Source organism: Strix uralensis, chromosome 6 (genome assembly GCF_047716275.1).
Source record: "Strix uralensis isolate ZFMK-TIS-50842 chromosome 6, bStrUra1, whole genome shotgun sequence".
Lineage (NCBI taxonomy): Eukaryota > Metazoa > Chordata > Aves > Strigiformes > Strigidae > Strix > Strix uralensis.
The window spans coordinates 40,881,708-40,903,171 of NC_133977.1; the positions used below are offsets into that span (position 1 = coordinate 40,881,708).

The 21,464-nt window shown below is 36.1% G+C and overlaps 1 protein-coding gene across 5 annotated transcripts in view; it reads left to right on the forward strand.

The window, feature by feature from the left end:
• ARHGAP15 (Rho GTPase activating protein 15) overlaps window positions 1-21,464 on the forward strand; it is a 326,332-nt gene that overhangs the window by 183,324 nt on the left and 121,544 nt on the right. For all 5 annotated transcript variants that reach the window (XM_074873787.1, XM_074873784.1, XM_074873788.1 and 2 more), the window contains 2 exons: window positions 4,792-4,914; window positions 13,915-14,013. In XM_074873787.1, coding sequence (XP_074729888.1) covers window positions 4,792-4,914; window positions 13,915-14,013 — 222 coding nt within the window. The remainder of the gene's footprint in view (window positions 1-4,791; window positions 4,915-13,914; window positions 14,014-21,464) is intronic.

Consider the following 21,464-nt stretch of genomic DNA (forward strand, 5'->3'; position numbering starts at 1 on the left):
CTCAAGAGTATTAAAAAAAAATTGCAGTCCAGAGTAGTTTTTTATGTTTCCTGCAGAACAAGGGTAATGGAAAAGAAGGTAGTAATGTAAAGCTATTTGAATCTCTTAATGCCTTATTCACTCCCACAGTTGCTCTTCATTTTGTGAGCCCTTTCCATCCAAATGAATTACATATGATAATTTTGGGTGTTATAATAAACAGATAGGCAACATAATAACGTATTTCAGTTAGGAAGAGGTACTTGGAAGAAATTGGTTTTGCAATACACATGATGTGAGACAATCAATAGTGCTTTAGTCTGACAAGCACTGTCAATATCCATTGTCACAGTTCAGAAAGTCATTAATGGATAGTTCTTCAAAAACCAATGCTTTCAACATGTTAGAAGTGTTCAGATATACTGTACCTGGCAGGAATTAATCATAGGTAAACCCTTGGGATTAGGTATAAGTGTTTTGTAAATTAAGAGTGAAATAAAAGTCATTGGAAGAATTGTGAGATCATGTTACATGGAGTTACAAAATCTTGCCAGTAAAATATGGAGCTGTTTAGAACATATTAAAACATTTTCCTTTCTGAATCATTCAGGCTCTGCCCAGAACATCACACTGAGGAAAAACAGTACGCTAGAAATATATTGTCTAGGTACATGATTAAATTCACAGAAAGTAATCACATAAAAATTTTGATCCTTGCCCTGAAAAAGTTAGAGCCTTGCCTGGTTCTTTTAGCTGTGGCCATGCTAAAACCCTGGAGAAAGGCTTTTGTAACTTCACCTTGCAAATATGTTAGCCACTGCTTAATATTGCTTAAATTTTAATATGTTTAGTCTCATTACATCATATATACAGTTTAGTGCATTAAATTATAGCAAATAATTCTTCATCTGTATGCCTCAAAACTTCCATTGACCCTGCTGGTACTATTTCTGCAGAACTGTGTGATATGGAGGTAATGCATTAATTCTTTCCTTCCACCTGTCTTCTTGTGTAGAAACTCTTGTACAGACTTTTATTTTGTGGTTTTACATGATAGTCCTGTTATATATTATTAAGAATATTAAGGCTAAAGTTGGGGCACTGAATAAGTATTCAGAGGATTTATATAAGTTCAAAAAAATACAGGTAATTTTTTTCTTGGTGCATTTTTTTTTTTCCCAGAAAATTTAACCTATAGTTATCCTTCCTAATTCAGCTGATGCTATTACAGTGTTATGCAACATTAAGGGCCAAAGGTGTGTTCTTTCTTTTATGCCTAATGACGTGTTTATACAATTTTCTTTTTGAACCCAATATGTATCACACTTCTCTGGTGTGATAAGCTGTTGTGGTTTAATATATCTTAATTCTAGAGCAAATTGTCTGAGGAAAAGATAGTTCAATTTTTTTATTTATGCCTTCATACCTTTCCCACCTGTGGAAAAAATAGAGACCTAATAAAGTTGACCAAAGTCATCAGAAATGTTTTTCTGAGATCTGAGGGTCCAACTTTATTTCTGGCCAAATGTGAAAGTCAGTCAGTATCCGTTACATTTTTGCTACTGGATTGAAGTGTCCTTGCACCCACTTGCACTAGCAGAAGAAATTTAGCATAATATTGAATTCTGTTGGCTTCCCCTCTACATATACTCTAAAAGGCCCTGGCCCAACAAAAGCAGGCATGGGTTTCCTTTTTCTGTCTCAGAAGCTCTTAGTGCGATATAAGAAATACTTAATTGAAGAGTCTGTGCAAAGGGAGGGGAATTATCCTGTGTTGGTTTTGAAGCATTTATGTGGATATGTCACTGTGAATAGCTTCAGAAACTGAGGATATGAGTTTATTCAGTACAATGAATCGAAGGCACACCTATGCTTTTTATGCCAGGGAGCATACAGTAGAACAAGCGGTAGATTTTATTTCCTATTATTTTATTCTTAGGTCCTTAAGTGTCTTATTTTACTTCTATATGGAACTGCTTTCCATTTTTTTATGTTTGATGTTTGCCAGCTTTCTTTCATGAAGTATTCTTCTGGCCAAATCCAGAACCTGAAATTTAAAAAGGAAGGTACTCCAAAAAGTATTTATTGTGGTTTTTGAGTTTTAGAACTACTTTTTTTTTTTTTTTCTCTTGGAAGTAACATTTGGTCCTCTTTGTATTTCCAAATATAATAGCAAAGTCATTTTAATGTGGGTATATCGCGAGAAGAATGGTTTGGAAAGAGAAAGAATATTTCTAAATGATATCCCAACAAGAATATTTCTGGCTAAGCTTGGTTTTGGAACATGCTATCAAAACCCTTGAATTTCTGGGAGAGTTGGAGTTTCCCTCTGGTGACTCACACATACTTAATAGAATAAAATAAGAAAATCATCAAAATTAGCTTTGCTGCTGTTTTTAACTCTGTGCTATACAAGTCAACATAGAACGTACAAAAGTATCCATGACAATAATTATTCCTACCTCTAGATGTAGTTTTAACACCATAATAACTGTTTCAGGTATAAAACTTCCAGCTGGGTTAATGCATCTTTCTAAACAGAGGGATCTTTACCCTGCTGACAGTCCCCTATCCTATTGTTCACAGTATGACCACGTTCACTTCAGTTAGAACATCTTAACAAATCTGGTGTATGCTCAGAGCTAAGCATGTAGTTCAAGTGAGCATAAAACTCTTCAGAGTCCCACAGAATGGGAAATGTGGCAGGCATCTTAAGTGACTTAAGAGACGTTTTCACTCCTGCATCATTTACAGTGGGGAAGCTTCACTGTAAGCAGGAAAAAGCAAACCTAAATATGAATTGCTATGGACAGAATGACCCTAAGCAACAAGAGTCCCCAAACTAAATACAATTCACTTCACTGTTTCAAAGTACCATTAAGATGCAGAATTAGAAACATCCATTTGTTGTTCTTTTTATAGCACAGCCAAGTGACTTGGAATTTTAGCTTGTCCCTGCCAAGGATTGCTCAATTTCGAACAAAAAGTACTCCACTATAATGTTAAAAAAGCACCAACCATCAATTGAATGCTAATCTTTATATTCTATGATACATCACTCCAAGAATGCTACCATTAAAAAATGTGAATTCTATTTTTCATAAGTGATGGATTATTGTACCAAGCTGTGTATTTTCCAGTAAAGTGTCCTTTTATTTGTCCTGTGTGATTACTAGTTTGTGGAAGTATGTGTGGGGTCATTTTAGTGCTGTGGGAAAATGGAGCACTCTTCTGTTAAAATCAGTAGTGAAATCAGAAGCAAACTATGCTCTGATCATCATAAGCATGTGTTTAAATATTGCTTTCCTTAATTGGCTATGTTCTATTTACTTAAAATGAACAATTTGGCAAGTTTTTCTCCCTTGACAACAGCAAAGCATAAACCATTTTATAAGTTTGGCTGTTAAAATCAGATTTGTAATGTAAACCACAATATTCCAGGGTTGTTACTGTTGCTTAACCAGTTGTTTTCGCTTGCCATTGTTTTATAATTGTGCACCTTTAAACATTCTGGTTCTGTTTATAACTTATGCAAAACTTTTTGCTACAAAATAGTCTGATAATATTGATCATAATTTTATTTTTTCTCTCTCTCTTCCTTTGGATCCTGCATTATAGGGGAGATTAGGGAACATCTCTGTAACCACAGCTAAATTATTGGGGGCACTGTTTAGAAATTCTGTTTAAGGGACAGTGGGCCAACTCCTGTGAGTTCAATTTATGGAGAATACTGTGTTTTGGTGGATTGATTGATTGATTGATTGATTGATTGATGATTGATTGATTTTCAAGGGAAGATGGAAAGCTATTCTTTCCTCTGAAAGCAGCAGAAGTCACCCCTCTCAGCTGGAGATCCTTGCCAGGAAAGGCTGCAGAGCTCTGGCTGCCCCATTACCCTGCTCAGTATTTGGAGTAATGGGCAGGGTAAGAGAGCCCAGGATGCAGGACAAGGGTTATTCAAGGCTGGTGAGGCTCATGTGGTTTGTTAGAAAACTTTAAAAATCTGCTGGTTCAGGGAAACCTTTGGGGATGATCTTCCCATGGCATCGCTGCTGCTTCTGGAGCATGCTGAGTTTCTCCTTCCTACAAATAGTGCTTATTTTGATAGCTATGATGGTGCCCTGTAAGCACCTCAGCAGAGAAAAAGTTAAATTTATGCCTTTGAAACTTCCTCCAGGGGATTTTTTGCATCTGGGTTCTATGTCTTTTTGACACAGAGCAGGAATAAATTGAGCTCAAAATGTTTCTCAGTTTGGTAAATGCCTAAATATAATAAAATATAATCATTAGGACGGGAATACTTTTCTTTCCATAAATTAATGCATCTTGCACAGATTTCATGGCATATAGCCATGTTTTCTATAACTGCATTAAATATATATATAACGCTTAATCCATCTTGGCAAGAGAATTCAGTCCTTCGCTAGTGGTGTAACCATCCATCCTTTCTCATAACAAGTAGTATATAGCTAATAGTGCATAGCACGCTTTAAGTCCAGAGTTTTAGTTGAAAAATCATCCATGTGAAACTTGTGGGATTCATGAACATTTCATGAGTAAACTGGTCGCCATCCAAATACTTATGGGCAATAAATAATACAACTCTGTGAATAACCAGCAGAGTGAACTCATCATGTTTATTCACAAAAGTATTAATCAGATGTTTTGAACTATCCAACCAGCTACACTGCTGACCTACCGCATGATTTTACTAGGGTGGCTATGCACATCATTTTATAAGTATATTTGGGAAAACTGCTATTAGTTTAAAAATATTGTTTCACTGAAGCTTTTTCTTTTGATTTCTTTTAGTTTTCAGACTGAACTACAGTGCTTCTGACACAAATGACAGAAACCGAGTTAAAAGCAGATTAAAGAAGTTCATCTCCCGAAGACCCTCCTTGAAAACATTGCAGGAAAAGGGACTTATTAAAGGTGTGTTTGTTCTTATATACTTTTTTGGAGTAACATGTAAAAATTCACAAATGAATTTTTCATTCTCGGTTAAATGAACAAGTACATTTGACAAATTTTTCTTAGATATGTTTTTGTTGCTGTATCTCACAAAACTTACACTGCTGAACTGTAAAGAAAAAAATCAACGTATGGTTATATCTATCTCTGTGCTGACTACTGCTTCAGTTTTTCTGTTTTGGTGTACAGGTGGTAGAAGCCCCTCCATTTAACACAGGCACCCACCATGCACATTGCAAGTCAACATGCTGCACAACTCCGTTTCTTTTTAAGAAACTCATGTTGGTATAGTTTTATATTTTAGAATCTGAAGTAGGAACTTCAGATGCTGTGCTGACTAATTTGTAGGCTGGAATACTTTCTGCTGTCTTCTCTCATTATTTTTCTAACTCGCTAACAAAATATATTTTTAACAATTTAAAATACATGCCAGTGAATAATAAATGCTTTGAATCTGTGATTTTTTTTTTCCTTACTCCAGTTTTTTGTTAAGTTGGTCAGCCATCACTTTCACATATCCTTAAAAAATTGTTTCTTTGATAAAACATGTTTGTTAGTCTATCCAAGGAGCAAGCGTTTTGCTAAGAAGCTGGAAGTTAACTTGAAGGCAGTAGCATTCTGACCACTAATAATCAAGCAAAGCCATGTTTTCAAATATTGTCTGGAATAATGCTTTAAAAATTTACGCACTCCCAAATTATTATGTGTGAAACCCACAACTGCACATGCAAATTGACTAGAAAGAGGCATTTTGCCAGCAGCCCCTGTCAATCTCTGGAGTGTGAGTTTTCCAGTGGTGTGTCAAAAATGGCAAGGGGTGTTGCTAGTGTATATTAAATTTGTCTGTCCTGGGCCAAGAGATTGACCCCAGCCAGCAAAAGCTAAAGCAGCCACAAGAGTTAAACACCAGCTGGGCCCATGTCTGAAGAGAAGGAGAAGATTTTATGAATTAAGATCTTATGTTTTAGATACATGCAGAAATTTTCAGTGCAATGTTGTTTACTGTAAGAAAGTCTTCATTATATGAAATCATTATGTGCTTTCGTGATGGGCTTTTGCTTCTATCTGTCACAGAACTTTAAAAAAATGTAATTTATAAATATATATGTGTGTGTGTGTGAGGTGTGTACATTCACACAGCAAACTTTCAGGATCTCTCCTTACACATTCATAGTATCTGATTTCAATACATTGGAGGGTTTTGCCTCTTTGCAGTACTCTGTGGGCTGAGGGTGGGATTTGAATGCATCATATTAGGTTTTTTTTGCTTGTTACAGTAATAGAATTGTAATTTATAGTCTTTTAATTTCTGGATTTAAGGGTTGGTTTTTTTAGTTTAATAAAGTGTAGCTGATGAATCTCCTGCGGTGTTACATAGGGATCAGATGTGATCCCTGCTAACAAATCCAGATTCATTAGCATAACTCAAATCCACCCTCTAATATATCTCTCTAGGAAAGCCAGATGAATTTGGGCTTGGCTACAGTTGTATTAAGCTCTTGATTCATAAACATAGCTTGGTTCTACCTGGGGTAGTCTTCCACGGCTAACGAAGATGCATGATTTGTGACACAGTCATTTGGAATCGGTACCCAGCACAGTTTTACTACTGAACTAATGTTACCACGAAGAAAACATGTTAGTTATCTACCATGAAGTTTCATTAGGATTAGGTTTTGGCCATGCAAATGAGGCAGGATTCGTTAGCACGGCTTAATTCCAATATACGGTAAGTCTATGTGAAATGCTCATTTGATAAGGTTCCTTCATTGTCTTCACCAGAGTTTATCCCTTAATCTGTTAAAATGTTATGAAAATGCAGTTGCAGTGCTTATAGAGAGACCACTTTTAAATGTTAATTTTTAGGCTCACATTAGAATATTTTTAAATCACAAAATGCAACCACCCAGATTAAAAGTGAAAAGCTTGCCAAATTTTGTATTATAAGATGCATCTATTTATTTTTCTAAAGGTGACTTAAATGGTTGCAGAAACCTCTCAAAAGTATTTATTTGCTCGTTTCTTAAGGGAAAAAATGTTAACCAATTTTTACAAGAAAAAATTCCTCCAGCTCTGAGAACATGCATACTAACTTTTATCCCATAGGGAAATACTTCTGTCAGAATTGTAAATCCCTTAAAATAGGGGCTCGTAATAAAAGTGTGTCTAAAGCCTTGCAGGACATCTTGGTACCGAATTTCTGACAAAGAGCTGTTCTGTGTGCTAGTGAAGAATTGATATAAATATCTGTGAAGCGTGTGGTGTTAATTACTCCAATGCAGTGGCACTGTAGGTGCTGTGAAAACCTTCACTTTTCATCAAGTGCTATTCATATTTGCCAGGGGCACTATAAAGCTCTCAAATCTATATTGATTTTTTACATTGTATGTCACATTGGAACCAAAACTCCAATAAATTTAACACGTAAATTATAGTCGTGGGTAAATACATTTTAAGGTGGTAAGTTCACTTAAACACAGTTCTGTGCTCTGTTAGTCACTGGTGTGTACACTCTTGGCCAGAAGACGCAACACGTTTCTCCGCATTAACCAAATTTGGGAATACAGGCTTCAAAATTAAATAGCAGTTTGATCTCCTGGGGTACTTTGTTCTGCCAACACTGTTATCAGAAAATCTAGAAATTATGTGATTGTCATTTAACTCTTAACAAAACTTTGTTTCTGTAGAATGTAGCAAATATCCATGTAGTAAATAAATGAGAAGAATAAGAAGTAGGAGGATAATAGGCAAGGGAATGTAGCAGACCAACATGTAAATGTTAGTTGCATGTTGATCTGAAAATGAAGACACGCTGATGCTTTACATGACAAAAAGTTATTTTTGTCATCACTGTCCCATTTGCTTTCTAGTCCTTTGCGTAAAAAAAGCCAGAATGGGAACAGCACATTGGCTCCATTCATTGCAATGGGCTTTTCATGCTTCAGTGAGAGCTCTAATGAAGATCATCAGTCCTCCTTGTTCCACCTCACTCATGCTTACACAAAATATCTTTGGTCTAGAAACATTTTGAACCATTTTTGAGATGATGTGTAATACAGTAATTTTGTGTAATGTGTATGTGTCTACATGCACACTTATGTTCATATATATCCACACGTGCATGCAGAGCTAGAAATAGAAAATAAGAGTCATGTTCAGTGTCTGCCATTTTACAGTGTTATTTTGAGAATAACTGTGTTCAAATTTATATGCTAGGGCAGGGGTCCTCAGTTCCTCGGGACTGAAATATTCTCAGAATTTACAGAATCTGCACTAATATGCTAGAAAAATAATATATAAATCTTCTCTTTTAAAACTACTTTATAGTCTATAATTGAACTTTGATCTTTATGTTTGAGCTTTGTCATGATTTAATATTACCCAAAATGAATTGCCAACCTTCAACTTGATATTGGCCTGCTAACTTCCTGATTTCTGAGCCTTTCTAGTCCACAAAAAAAGTGCTTCTGTGAAACTGCGATTTTAAAGCTATGGTGGCTGTGTTAGTAATAGACTATCACAAAATACACTTTCAGTAAATGGTAAAAAACATGAATAACAACATAAATGACACTGTGAAAAATGAGGAAAACTGGCAAGAAATTAATCTAGGGGTTTTTTTGGGGTGGCTTTTTTTCCCCAAAAGCTAGATACTGAAGGAACTTCACTAAATTTATTTCCTAAGTTAAGTTAAGGCAAAAACCAAAACAGCATAAAAATTGGAATGGTTACAACTGTTTCAAGATGAAAATAAAAGCCACTCAATTGCTAGTGAAAGGAACTAGCTGTGATTTGGCTTGATAGCCTATAGAACAGGGCTCAGCATATGTTGGTGGTTGTGCAGATAGCAGCACAGAGATCACCAACCATTTTATTTCCAGACAAGGGAAAACATCTTTACTGTTTCATACGTCTCAATGGACCTTGGAGTAGTTCAATGTAATAAGTGTAATGCTCATGAGAAGTCCAAAAGAGTAGATTAAGACCTACCTTTGGTGTGTTCTTCTGGGATATACAGGAATTTAGCAAGTGATCTGGTGCCCATAATAAGTTAGAGAAAGTTAGGAAATGTTGTCTTTGACTTGCAGGGTCAGTGGGTCACAAGGGTGTTTCTTTCTTTCCGTGACCACTATGTGGACATTTGGAAGTATGTTTCCCAAACCCTGTGGATGAGTAAACACTGGAGAAATTGATTTTTTCCTTTGACATGATGGTCAGAAATAATTCAGATAATTTTAAAATATCTAATTTTTGGAGAGTTTTGAGGAGTACAGCAGACCCACTGTCTTTAAATTCAAATGAGCTCTTGTCCCCAGTAAAACACCATAATTTCTTAAAAGAGACTAGTGTCTGCAGTACTCTCTATTTTCCCTTTTTCTGAGAATGTGAAACAAATCTGGCGGTTCATATGCCACTTAATAGTAACTGTTCACAAATGTAATTTTTTTAAATTGATGACCATCACAGATCAACGATATATAGTAAATCTCCAAGTTAAAAGGACTGGCAGGATTCCCAGCTAGCATAAATCAGGGGAGCTCCATTGACAACCTCACTGACTTCAGTCAGTTGAGGACCTGGTCCACTTATTGTAAAAGCGTCGTGGCATTATTTGGAGCCTCTGTCTGGGATCAGCATCATTTTAATGTCTGACTTAATATATCTGACTCTACGTATTGAGTAGCTAGAAGAAGTCACCTTTCAGAATATGGCCCTTTCCAAGTACATCCCAAAAAATTCACTGCTGTGGCACCTACTGTTCTGTCTCTCTGTACATTCCTCTCTTATTTTGCCTTTTTGTTCTCTTTCCCCCTTTTCCCTCCCAACATTCAAACAGATGCAAAGAAAACAATTTAGATGTTGATACAAAGCTCTGGTAGTCCAACAGTTCAAATCCAGATGTAGCAGAGTTAACTTTGTTCCTGGAAGGCACTGAATTACATAGATATGTGTTTCTAAAAACTTGGGCATTACACCATTATACGTTCTCCTCTCATGTCAGAACTTGAGCTTCTCCCTGAGAAATGGGAATATTAGCCATGCCCTTCCCTGTTTTTTTAATAAAAAACACTGAAGTATGATTTCCTTCCAAGTGTGGCCACATCTCATCCATGTACACCAAGAACAGTTAAACAATGACATTCTCAGTGAGGATGTGGCTTTAGTGATTTTGTTTTAATTGTTTCTTTTCCAGAAGTATTGTCTCCCATAGACTAGATTTCTGCAGCTCAGAATTAGTGGCTTTGCTGCAGCCTGCGAGAGCTACTCAAAAAAGTAGCTCTGTCAGGCTCAGGGAAAACTTGAAGCTCCCCAGAACGAGCAATTCATTGCAGCTGTAATCATCATTTTATATTATACAACTTGCAAATGTCCATTCCCTCCTCTTCTGGTGTCTCATTTTATATCCATGTGCAAAGCTGTCACACACCCCACCATCTTAAATAGAAAGTTTAATGTGTGGATATCAGGGATGTGTAATGTAAACCATACCACCAAACATATTATGAATATATTGCTCTTCTTAAAAATGCTTGTTGGTTTTTCATACTACAGTATTGACTAACTGTCTGTGTTTGATGTATGGTTTACCAGCCTGATGTAGACTTATGGTTAGAGCTTAACTTGTTAGTTCTGCTTTTGCAGCCAATTCAGAATAACTACAGATGCCCCAAGATATTAAAATTGACTGCTCAAATGGACTCAGTGTGGGAGTTTCATTGGTTTTAAATTGATAACAGCTGAAAGAGTGAATGATTAAAGCTGTATATGGGCATAGTATGCAGCTCCTTTGTACAAGCTCTTGTGAACAGAATCCACTGTATGGGAATTGCCTTTGTTCTAATAAAAGATATTTCTGAACAATTGTTAGTTTAAATTTTTAAATGATGAAACAAGAGCATTTCAGGAGCCTATAGAGGAAATAATTCCTGAGAAACTGGAATAACTCTGAGAAGATAAAGTGGATTTCTATTCAGAGGGGAGCATTTAAAGTTAAGTAGCATTCCATAAGGTGGTAATTGTGTCTATTTCCCAGGCATTTGAGTTAAATAAGCTGGATAGGAAACATAAACTGTCATAACAGGAGGTTAGGAGTGTTGTGTACATCTTTTTTTTTTTCGAGTCATAAAAAATGAAGTTTTGAAGGGCCTTATCACAAATAAATCAAACAAAGGCTTTTCTGCTTCTTTTATTCCTTTGGGAGCAGTTCTTATTTACTGCAAAAATGTCCTGGACAGTTTCCCCTTAAACTAGTTTTAAAATATATATACACACCTATAAAAGAATAAGAAAATAATATTTTCATCTTAGTTGCACCTAAATGTAGTTTACAAAAGTTAGTAATTTGCCATTCTTATAATTTCTTGTTTTCAAAATATTGCAAAAATATATCTTATCTGAGTGTTCCTCAACTATTCCTGTGACCTCTAAGAGTGTAAATATGGCAGTGTAACTACTGCCATTCCCGTGTTTATGTACAGAAACAGATCCAGCAAAAAATCAATTGACTAGAGAGAGTCACAGAGTTTGCGGTTCAGGATTACCCAGAATTCGGAGTATTTGGATGACTCATGAGATCAGGTACTTATAAATACTCATGACTTTCTACAAGGGGAAAAAAACAATCCAGAGAAGTTGTGTGCTGTTTTACCACAATCTCTTTTGATGCCCAGCTACTACTAATATTGATTTGCTGCCCCTTCCGTTCAAGACAAAAATCCTGAGTGCCTATTTTCTAAAGAAGAGGTGTTTTAAAGCTTAACTGCAGGATATAGAATGTGGCTATATCCATATACTGAAAGGTACATAAAATGAGGTTAAATATTTTGCTGGAGATAGTGCAGAATCTGCACCCAGAAAAGAAGTAATGGACTAGGTGAGAATTGCATAACAGTTTCCAGCCTTTTAAAATTTTCCTCCCAGGAATATCAAGTATTTTGCATTCATACTGGGGACTCAAAGAGTAACTGCAAAATAATCCTGGAATTTGGTTATAAGGTGGTTATAGTAGAGAATAGAAGTTGTTGAGCATTCATGAATTAATTTTGTTTCTGTTCTTCATGTATTGCCATCTAAACACAGTGCAGTTCTTTGCCTGTTTTACTTCTGAAATTGTTTACAAGTGTCTTTGTCCACCAAATAAGATACTTTTTTTTTTTTAAATATTTTACATTGGAGACCATTCCATATTATGCAAAGAATTTGACAGGTCTTTGCTAAAATTTTAAAAAACAATTAAGATGTCAAAAGAGGAAGTGCTAGTACATTTTAATCATAAATCTCTGTATATATAATTACCACTGAAGGCAGCTATAAATGTTTTATGAAGAAAATGTAACCAGACTGTGCTTTGTCAGAAACATAACCCCAAAACATGTAACAGACTGTTCGCTAATGCTTAACGCCACACATGCACACAACCTTCTTCAGTGCAGTTCTGTGAACCCAGTCCTCCATCCCTTCTGCAGTCGAAACTCCGACTAACTTAAATTCAGGCTTTGATGTACTCTACCAGAATGCAGATCACATGCATTGGGAGGTGTTGGAATAAACTTCCCTGATACACATCAAGAAGTCCAAACCATCCCATGCACTGCACGTTGCTTCCCTGATTGTTCCCTACTCTGGGGCATTAGGAAAGAAAAGGCAATCAAGTTGCTCTTGAAATCTTAGCTTAGTAAGAAATAGTAGTGATTAATGACAGAAAAACAAAGCTCCTTGTAAAGCAGAAAATAAACAAATGGGGTTTTGCCTGTTAGTGAGAAAAAGGTGCGCAGCTTGGAGGGAGAAGTGCTCAGACTAATTATGGTAGAAGATGGTGGGACTGACCATGGAGGAAGTGCCCTGGGAGCTGTAGGGGATGGCAGGAGCTCCTGCTGTTCTGCAAGTGAGCGTCCTTGTTGGGTTTGCTCTGCAGAGCCCAGCCTTGTGCTACTAGCCTTCAGCTATCTATAAAAATATTTTCAAAGCCTCTACGCCAATTTCCAAAATGTAGTACTCTGTTGAAATGCTATATGGAGACTGTCTCTTTGCATAAATGATGATAGTACACTCCTATTGTTTGAGCATTTAACTGGCTCCTATTGACTAGTTTCTCTCATCTGTTTGATTCATTTTGATTCTAGCTGACAATGTCCCCATTACTGATTGCTCTTTTCATAATTTCTCAAACATATAGAGCAGAAATGAGGTGCTAGTAGCTAATTAGTAATCTGAAGAGTTTAACCTTATACAAATATGTTTTAAGATCAACATTCAAAGTTGATCAAAACTTTAAAATCATAAAACCTGAAAGGTAGCATTATCTAATTAAATGATTGTTCATCAAAGAAACAACACAGATCACAAGTTACACTGAGTTTAAGATTCAGTCCTCATCAAAAGACATCTACTATCTTCTATTTTTTTAAACAGGTAATTTGATGATTAAAAAAAAAACCTCTTGTAAAGATGAAGTGACATTGTACTAAGGCCTAAAGATGCAAAGTAATGAAGCCCTTGCACTCCTACTGTACTGTATGGCAAGAGTGAAACTCCGTCTGCATGGAGAAGACAGGCTACCCAACAATATGAGTTTCAGGTTTGGAACAACAGCTAGTATCATGTAGAATTTTGGATTCAACAAGATATGGAGCTGTATCTCTAGAATGGCCTTCACGTTTTTATGACAGGTCCAAGAAAACTTCAGAGACCTTCAAGCCTCAGAAAGGTCAAAGTCAAGGTGTAAATAGCAGTTGAAACTTGAACCCAGGGGGAAGTATCCAAGTGCTATGGGTGGCAGATACTGAGAGATTTGGTTGTGTGGCAGAAGCTAATGACCGCTAGGAATCAAACCGGATTTGTTTCCAACTTTGTCCATCTTCAATAGCTGAGATTTTAATTAATATGCAAGCTCAGAAGAGAGAAAAATCCCACTACTAATAATATGCCTTAATGTATCTTCCTCTTTTTTTCCAAATGTAGATCAAATTTTTGGCTCCCATTTGCACTTGGTTTGTGAGCATGAGAAATCTACAGTCCCACAGTTTGTAAGACTGTGTATAAAAGCTGTTGAAAAAAGAGGTGAGTTCCTTAACATTTAACACTATTTTTTTTTAAATTTTAGTAATCAAAACTTTAACCTTGTAACTCTGCTTGAATTGCCAAGGTAGGCAGGCAGTTCAATTTATAATATAGTTATGAACTGAACTATATCACATTCTGTATCTTCATTTTCTTTATATGATAAGACGCTAATAGAACCCACTCATGCTGATTATTCCTTATATTTTGTTTGACATGTTGTTGTTTTAGTCTTTCTCTGGGTAAGCAAATGCTAAATATCAATAAAATGTCAGTAACTTTCATTCTGAAGTCTCTGGTGAGTGTAATGCCAATACTTTTTCCTAAGTCCTGAATTGCATTCAACCAAAATAAATGTTATTCTAGCGTGACCATATTATTTTAATGTGTGCAGGTGTCTAATTTTTACAGTTATTTTTAAAAGCCAGATTATTATAAGAATATTGGAATGAGTATTCATCCTCATTAAAAGTTTTGATTAATGAGAAGGATTTTTGTAGTATAAAAAAGATGTACTTAACACCGTTGCCTGCCTTCCTTTCTGCAGAGTGTATCTTCTCTCATTGAAGGTCATTTTCTTTGGAAGGTACATGCGGTAGATGCAGAATCTTAAAATGTATTGTATAAAAATGTGAGGCTTCATCACCATCTGTTACAAGTTTACAACTTGTTCCAGGGATCTGGGGAAACATATATCTTGCAAAAGATAGAAAATTTATTTTCAGAATAAGGCTGGGTGAACCCATTGTCACTGCCATATACTGGAGTCTCAGAACAATGAAAAATAAAGAGATACTTAGACCGTTAACCACAAAGGAAAAAGCTATTTTAATTCCATCATTGTTACCTGGTTTTACAGTGAAAGGTGCAATAAAACTACCCTGGAGTTTCAAACTCTGGAAAATTCATGCTTTAATTATACAACAAAGAGAACACTGGGATATTATTATTCCCAGAATGATTGGCAGGAAGTCAGAGACTAAAAACTGGAGATCGTTCGGTAGGGGGAGATAGTAGCATTGGTTTTTTGGAGGAAGGCTGGAGGCTGGATAAAGAAAGAGACAAAGAAAAGGGAGAAATGTGTGAAGTGACTATTAATAGAGGAGGAATTGTGAGGAGAAATTCAGAACATGAAAAGGAAAGGCAGAGATTAGATTATAAAAATGCCACACCATGCAGAACATGTCTAATTGACTGTTCAGTTATGATCTTAGCAGAGGTTCTCCAAAAGATGCGCTAGGTATTTCATAGATGTTTTGAGATATCTGACCACTCCTCCAGGAGAAGTGAAGCCAGCGGTCTTTGCACTGCTGAACTGTAATAGAAAAATCCAAGAAACCTAATTGGATGTTTATTATCTGTGTGGTTATCAGAGAAATATTCACGGAAGAAAATGAAAATATCACTGTTTCTTGAAAGGAGTTCATCATTCCGAGTATTGCATTATTGTTCTTGTGTTTCCTTCAAACTCGCTGTGACTTAGAGAAGTTTCCCCCTTTTAGTGAGTCTAATATGTAAATAAAAGCTAATCATATGACATGAGATAAAAATTTAATTTTATCGCTATATTTATGAGTTTATATTTGATATACAGGTTTTTTTTCTATTATCATATTCTTGGATTAAGATGCTTGCATTTACTCACATTCTATTTACTCAAAGTGTTGTTTTTACTAAGTTCTGGCATAAACTATCTCAGGACAGCAGTAATTTATGTGAAGCTAAGTCCAATGTTTATGCAAGCTTCTGATGACATTTTATACCGGGGTTGGTATTAGGAAGCAGTATGTGGAGGTGCCAAGTCTCCCGGCATGGCTGAGACTCAACAGATCTGAAGCCCTCCTCTTAATGGCCAGATATGCCTCCAGCCAAGATACTCAACTGCAGAGTCATGGGAAATACTTATGTACCAATTATGGGAAAGGCACATTTAATGAAAACTGTATGTTTACTTTCATAGTCTTAGTAAGATGGCCTAGATACTCAGTACAGCTGGCATATTGGCTGTGGTAGAAAAGCTTTTTTTCCTATTTAGAAAATATATCATCTACATACTGTAACTGTACCAAAAATGTTACTCACATGCTTCGTTTAAGATAAAGGATTATTAGGAAAAAAGACCTTAGGAGACTAACCCTAAATGTTGCTTACAAAACATTCATACTTTGCTGAACGGTTGTGTTCTTATTTATCAGCTCACGGTTTTGATTATTGCTTACCTATTGATTTTCTATTTGGTCTTCTGATTTTTAAAACATTATCACTGTGCACAGAGAGAAAGTCTATCAGTGATCTGAATAAACCATATTAATTAGTACATTTTCCTGTGTAGATGAGGTTACATACAATAGCCAACTGTAGTAATATTCTCTCACAGATTAAAAATGTAGAGGGTGTCATTAACTGTTGGCAAGATTTCCTGTTCAGTTACACTATTTTAAAATTAGTATCTACATTGAAATCAAAGGAATTATTTTGAAAGCATTTTGCTGCAACTTAGATCAGATTTTGGTCATTTATCCCCTAGGCTACTCTTTGTTTATTCACCATTTCAGGACAGAAGTATTTTATAAGGTTTGGTCTAAAAATTCTCACACTATAATGCATACTTATCTATATGACAAGGATTCACTTGTTCAAGAGTGAATTCCATTTTTTTTCAGCTTCTCTTGCTATTTGTAGTTATTGAAATAAGACTGAGAATCGGAGGGTCTTTCTGCATTTACTCAGCCATCTTGCAGAGCTGGTAGTGGAGTTTAATAGAGTCAATAAAAATGTTCCTGTTCTTGTAAACTTGCAAGGCGATTGTCACATTTGTTTTTTTAAGCAAGCTCAGTTTTTTTCTTCATTCTTCTTGTATTTTTTACTCATTCATAATTTTTGATGAACGTCTTCTCCCAAGTATTTAGCTATACAGACCTGTGCCACTGAAGTCAATAGCATATACAGGATATATAGTCAATAGTAACAAAGAGTGTTGCACCCTTGGTATCAATATCCTAAATGGAAAAAAAAATCCCAGGTATATGATGTGAGCTGGTGAGGATAAGAGAATAATTCTGAACCATGCAATAATCAGATTGAAGAAGTACAGTGGCTACTCAAACTTTACTAACATTTCTTAACTTTTTACTTTCTCAGGGACTTGGAGGGAAATTATTTCATGGAACAGTGTATTCCTTGTTTTTTCCATGTAGTCTTTTACTTTGCCATCAATACCTACCTTGGATGTAACTCAGACTTTTCTGTGTCTATCTGTTGAGCTGAATTTTTCAATCTCTATTCCACACTTTTTCTAGTCCCCAGAAAGTCTCTGATAGGTAGCCCCAACCCTGAGCTGAGCGCTGCTTCAAGGGAAGCCTGGGACAATCCTCTCAGTGTACTATAACTTACATGCTGTGCACTCCTGCCAAGGGTGGGGCCCATTGCAAGACTTTTGGTGTTTCTAGGCCAGATATTATTTCCAGTCATTTCTTGAGTCGCCTATTTATTTTGTTATCCACGACCCTTTAAAAGTCCTGGCTGGTTTTTTGCATTTTTTTTTAAATATGTGAAAGACATGAATAGAACACATAAAAAAAATAAAAATACCAGTCTGCATTGTACCTAAACAGAATGCCATCCAGTACTTCTCATAGTAACATTTTATTGTGTGAAAACAGTCTGATACTAAACCTTTTTCCAGGGATGATCATTTGTCTGTGTGTCTAATGACAGAGTAAATGAACACCCCGAGCAGTCAGTATCTTAAACCTACCGAGGGTATCTAGTGTAGTTTAGGTTTTGTAAAGAAATACAGTACTAATGCTCCAGGGAAATATAATTTAACGTTCATCTCTCTTTTGAAACATCCTTCATTTTCTCCCTCCGTTCCCAAATCCAAGTTAGTGTTCTCAAATCAGCCTAAATGACTTGAAAAATGACACTGCGGGCAGCAAAGCTGATGATTACAGGTACCGTATCCACTCTAAACTGGACATTGCAGACATTGTTTTCTGTTGCTTTTCTTGGAGCACAGGATGCTCTGACAGGAATGATACACAAAATTACATATTTGATTCAATGCCTAAAAGCCACCCTGGGATCCATAACCTTGCCTAAAGATTTAAGAAAGACCTTTAGTCCACTTCTGAGAAGGTTCTTAGCTTAGAAAACTTTATCTTTCAACTTTACTTCTTAGCAGCTGTTATGTTTTTTTGCTGTCGTTTGTTTGACAGGATCCAGTTATAGGTTCCGATGTCTGTTTAAAGAAACAGGGAGGTTGTTGGCTTTAAAATTCCCTTACTGCTTGTGTGTTCAACATTTTCCCAGGCTTTTCTACATAGTTTGCCAAGTAAAGGGACTGACCTTTTGTAGCAAACACTTTTTCATTTCTAAATGCTCACTTTGATTTTTGTCCCATTTTATGCTCATTCCAAACTGTTTACAACCCACTAAAAATGACTGTGAATTATATGTTTGTGTAATGGATTCCTTTTGTGGTCGGAGTGGAATGTTTACTTTGAACAATTAGTTATCTTTGGGCAGATTATAGTGACCTGAAAAAAAGAATGGCTAAAATTATTATAGTACCTTAACTATTTCCTTTTGTTATCTTCTCTGTTTGTCCAGTGTATTATTTACTGGGTTTCATTGCTCTGAGCTCCAGCGAACAAATCATGTTAAATAAGAGCAGCCACAAAAAATCCCTGAGCATAGAGCTCTTGTTCTGGGGGCTGATCTGCTGGGGTAGGACTGGGTACGCTAGCGAGACTTCAGCAGTGACCATTAGGCACTTACAGGCTAGGTGTGCAATTTTAAGAAGATACAGTTTTGAAAGAAGTTTTAAGCGCTTGCTCTCTGAAAATCAGATTTCTCAAAGTCATCCAAAACACCTAAAATCAAGACTCAGTTTGGCTTTAATGTCCATAGCTGCGATTTGATTATGCATAGTACCATTGCAGAAATGCACACACACAAAGTCTCATACTGCAAAATATTCAGTGTTTAAGGAAGAAAATGTCTTTATGGGCAAAGATAAAGTACCTTATGGGATGTAGTAAAGAAATACAGTCATCTCAATGAAGAGAAATGAAGATAAAAATGATATTTTAAACTACCTCACCTCCCAAATGCCATGCTGCCCTGTGACAGAAGGTTGTGTCCCTTTCATCAGTTTTATCTCTTAATCTAAAAGCTAAAGTGCAGCTAAAAGCACTTTAAAACCTATTTATAAAAAAAAAAAAAAAAAAAAAAAAAAAGAAAAAGAAAGTGATATTTCATTACCTTCTAAATCATATACTGCTTAAAAGGTAGTCAGTATTCTGGTAGAAAGTTTACATAAAAGAGAGTTCAGTTATCTCAAGGAGTTAGGCAAAGAGGAAATGAGTTTTAAAAATATAACGTATTGTGAATATATTTATATAGCCAGGAAAAAATTAGTTTTTAAAGCAGTTAGTGCTATCTCATTTTCTAATGGAATAAAACACTGCATAAGAATTGAAAAAAAAATCCCAAACACCTCCGAAAGCTGATGACTCCCATGCTGGGATCACTATCTTCAGTATGATGTTGTTAGTAGATTATAGGAGCACAGTGAGGATGGCAAAAGACATGAGGCCTGTGCAGCCAAGGTATGTCTTAATAGCCACTATATACAACCTCTAGCAGCTTATATCCCTATACGTATTGTAATACTCCAAATTATTAGATTTCCATTCAGTGACTTGCTCCCCTCGGGTGTATTTAGCCTAAGCAATTTTTTTTTAATGTATTTGGTTCGCAAAAATAATTCATTCCCATTCCTGAGGACCTGAAGAAGGCAGTTGGAAAGTACAGGGTAGTTTTGCCAGAGTATGCTCACCACCATCTTGGAACTTCCATTAAATGCTCAGTGTTCCTGGGCTACTTCCCAGCACGATTAGACCAAACCCATCAGCCGGTGGCATAAAGGATTTGTTCTGGCAAGGTTTTCTTGAGAAGAAGGGAAACCTCAGGAGACTGACCTATCTGTGCAGTTTTATATTTCTGTCTGAGCGCAGGATTATTCTCCAACAGCACTTGGCCCCTGAACAACCACTGAAATGTATTTTATTTGTGTTTTCTCTCTGTTGCATCTTTTAGCATGTTTCTATCCTCAAAGCAAGAAATTGTTCATGAACAGCAGTTTGTTTCCTACAAGTTCATTCACTGATTTTCAGTACTTATTTTCCTCTAGAAAGGTATTTTCCAACCTTTTTTTCCTTCTCACAGGCCTACACATGCTTCCTTGCTTACTCTGATATAATTTTACATACTGTTTCCAGTGGCTTTAGAATTCAGTTCCCTGAAAGTACAGAGATCATATTGCTCCACCAAATGATCTGAGCTCCCAGTTCTGCTAATTTTGTACTGTTCATTCTTTCCCACTTTGGGATAATCTATTATGCTTGGATCCAGGCACGCACTAAAAGCTAATACTTCCATGAAGAATGTGCAATTTGTACTGTTTAGCTTGTGATGAGATTCCTGAAGTCTTTTATGATTCTATCTTGTTCCAAGGAGGCTTCTGCTCCCAACTTTTATATGCACTGAATTTTATTTTTTTTTTTAAAAAAGAAACAAAACAAACTGATAGGAAAAAAAAATTACACACACACAAAAATATCCAGCAGTTCAGCAGATAAAGCTTTTTTCCAGGGAATTCTAGTGTGCTGAAGAAAACTGTTTCTGAGGGCATTGAACTATGTTTACTTTAAAGTGGCCAACAAGCATAAACTTAAATGTACAGATGAATGCAATATAAAACAACAAAGTTCTGAGAAAAGCCCTCGCAAGTTTGTGATTTAAATTGTTTTGGGATTTATTTTTTTTTTATTATTCTTTTCTTGAGTAGAAATTAAGAGTGGTTGAATTTAGTGCAAACATATTGGCAAGCTTTCCTGAACCATTTCTGTCTTTGGGCTCAGGCAATCCCGCTATAGCCACCTTTCTTAGAGTAAGAGCCAGTTAATAGCGTTGTGCAAGGTCCAAGTCAGAATTGGCTCTGAAGGGTATTCACTCTGGGGCCTCTGTGTCTGCTAGAAAGCCACATTCTGAGTTAGAAAAAATATCAAGAAGTGTCAACAGGAAACATCACGGAAGGGCATACAAGACAAATTAGAGAAAAGGAGACAACAGCAGGAAAAAAAAAAAAAAAAAGAATAAAAGCCTTGCAATGACAATGCACAAAAGAGAGAATAAATATATATTTAAAAATTTGAAAGCAGAGACCGTAAGCTAGTTAGAAGAAGAAAAAGCCATAAAAAAGGCAGGCATTGAACCAGTTGCCATCTTTGTCATAGCTACCTGATACCTGTTTCATTGATTAATCTGTTCCAGAGAAATGTATCCATTTCTATGAAAAAAAGGGGGATTTGTATTTTAAGCCTTGCCAGTAACAACAAGCAGACGCTCAGTGTGCACCAGAGTAACATTTACAATGCCTGGGCCAA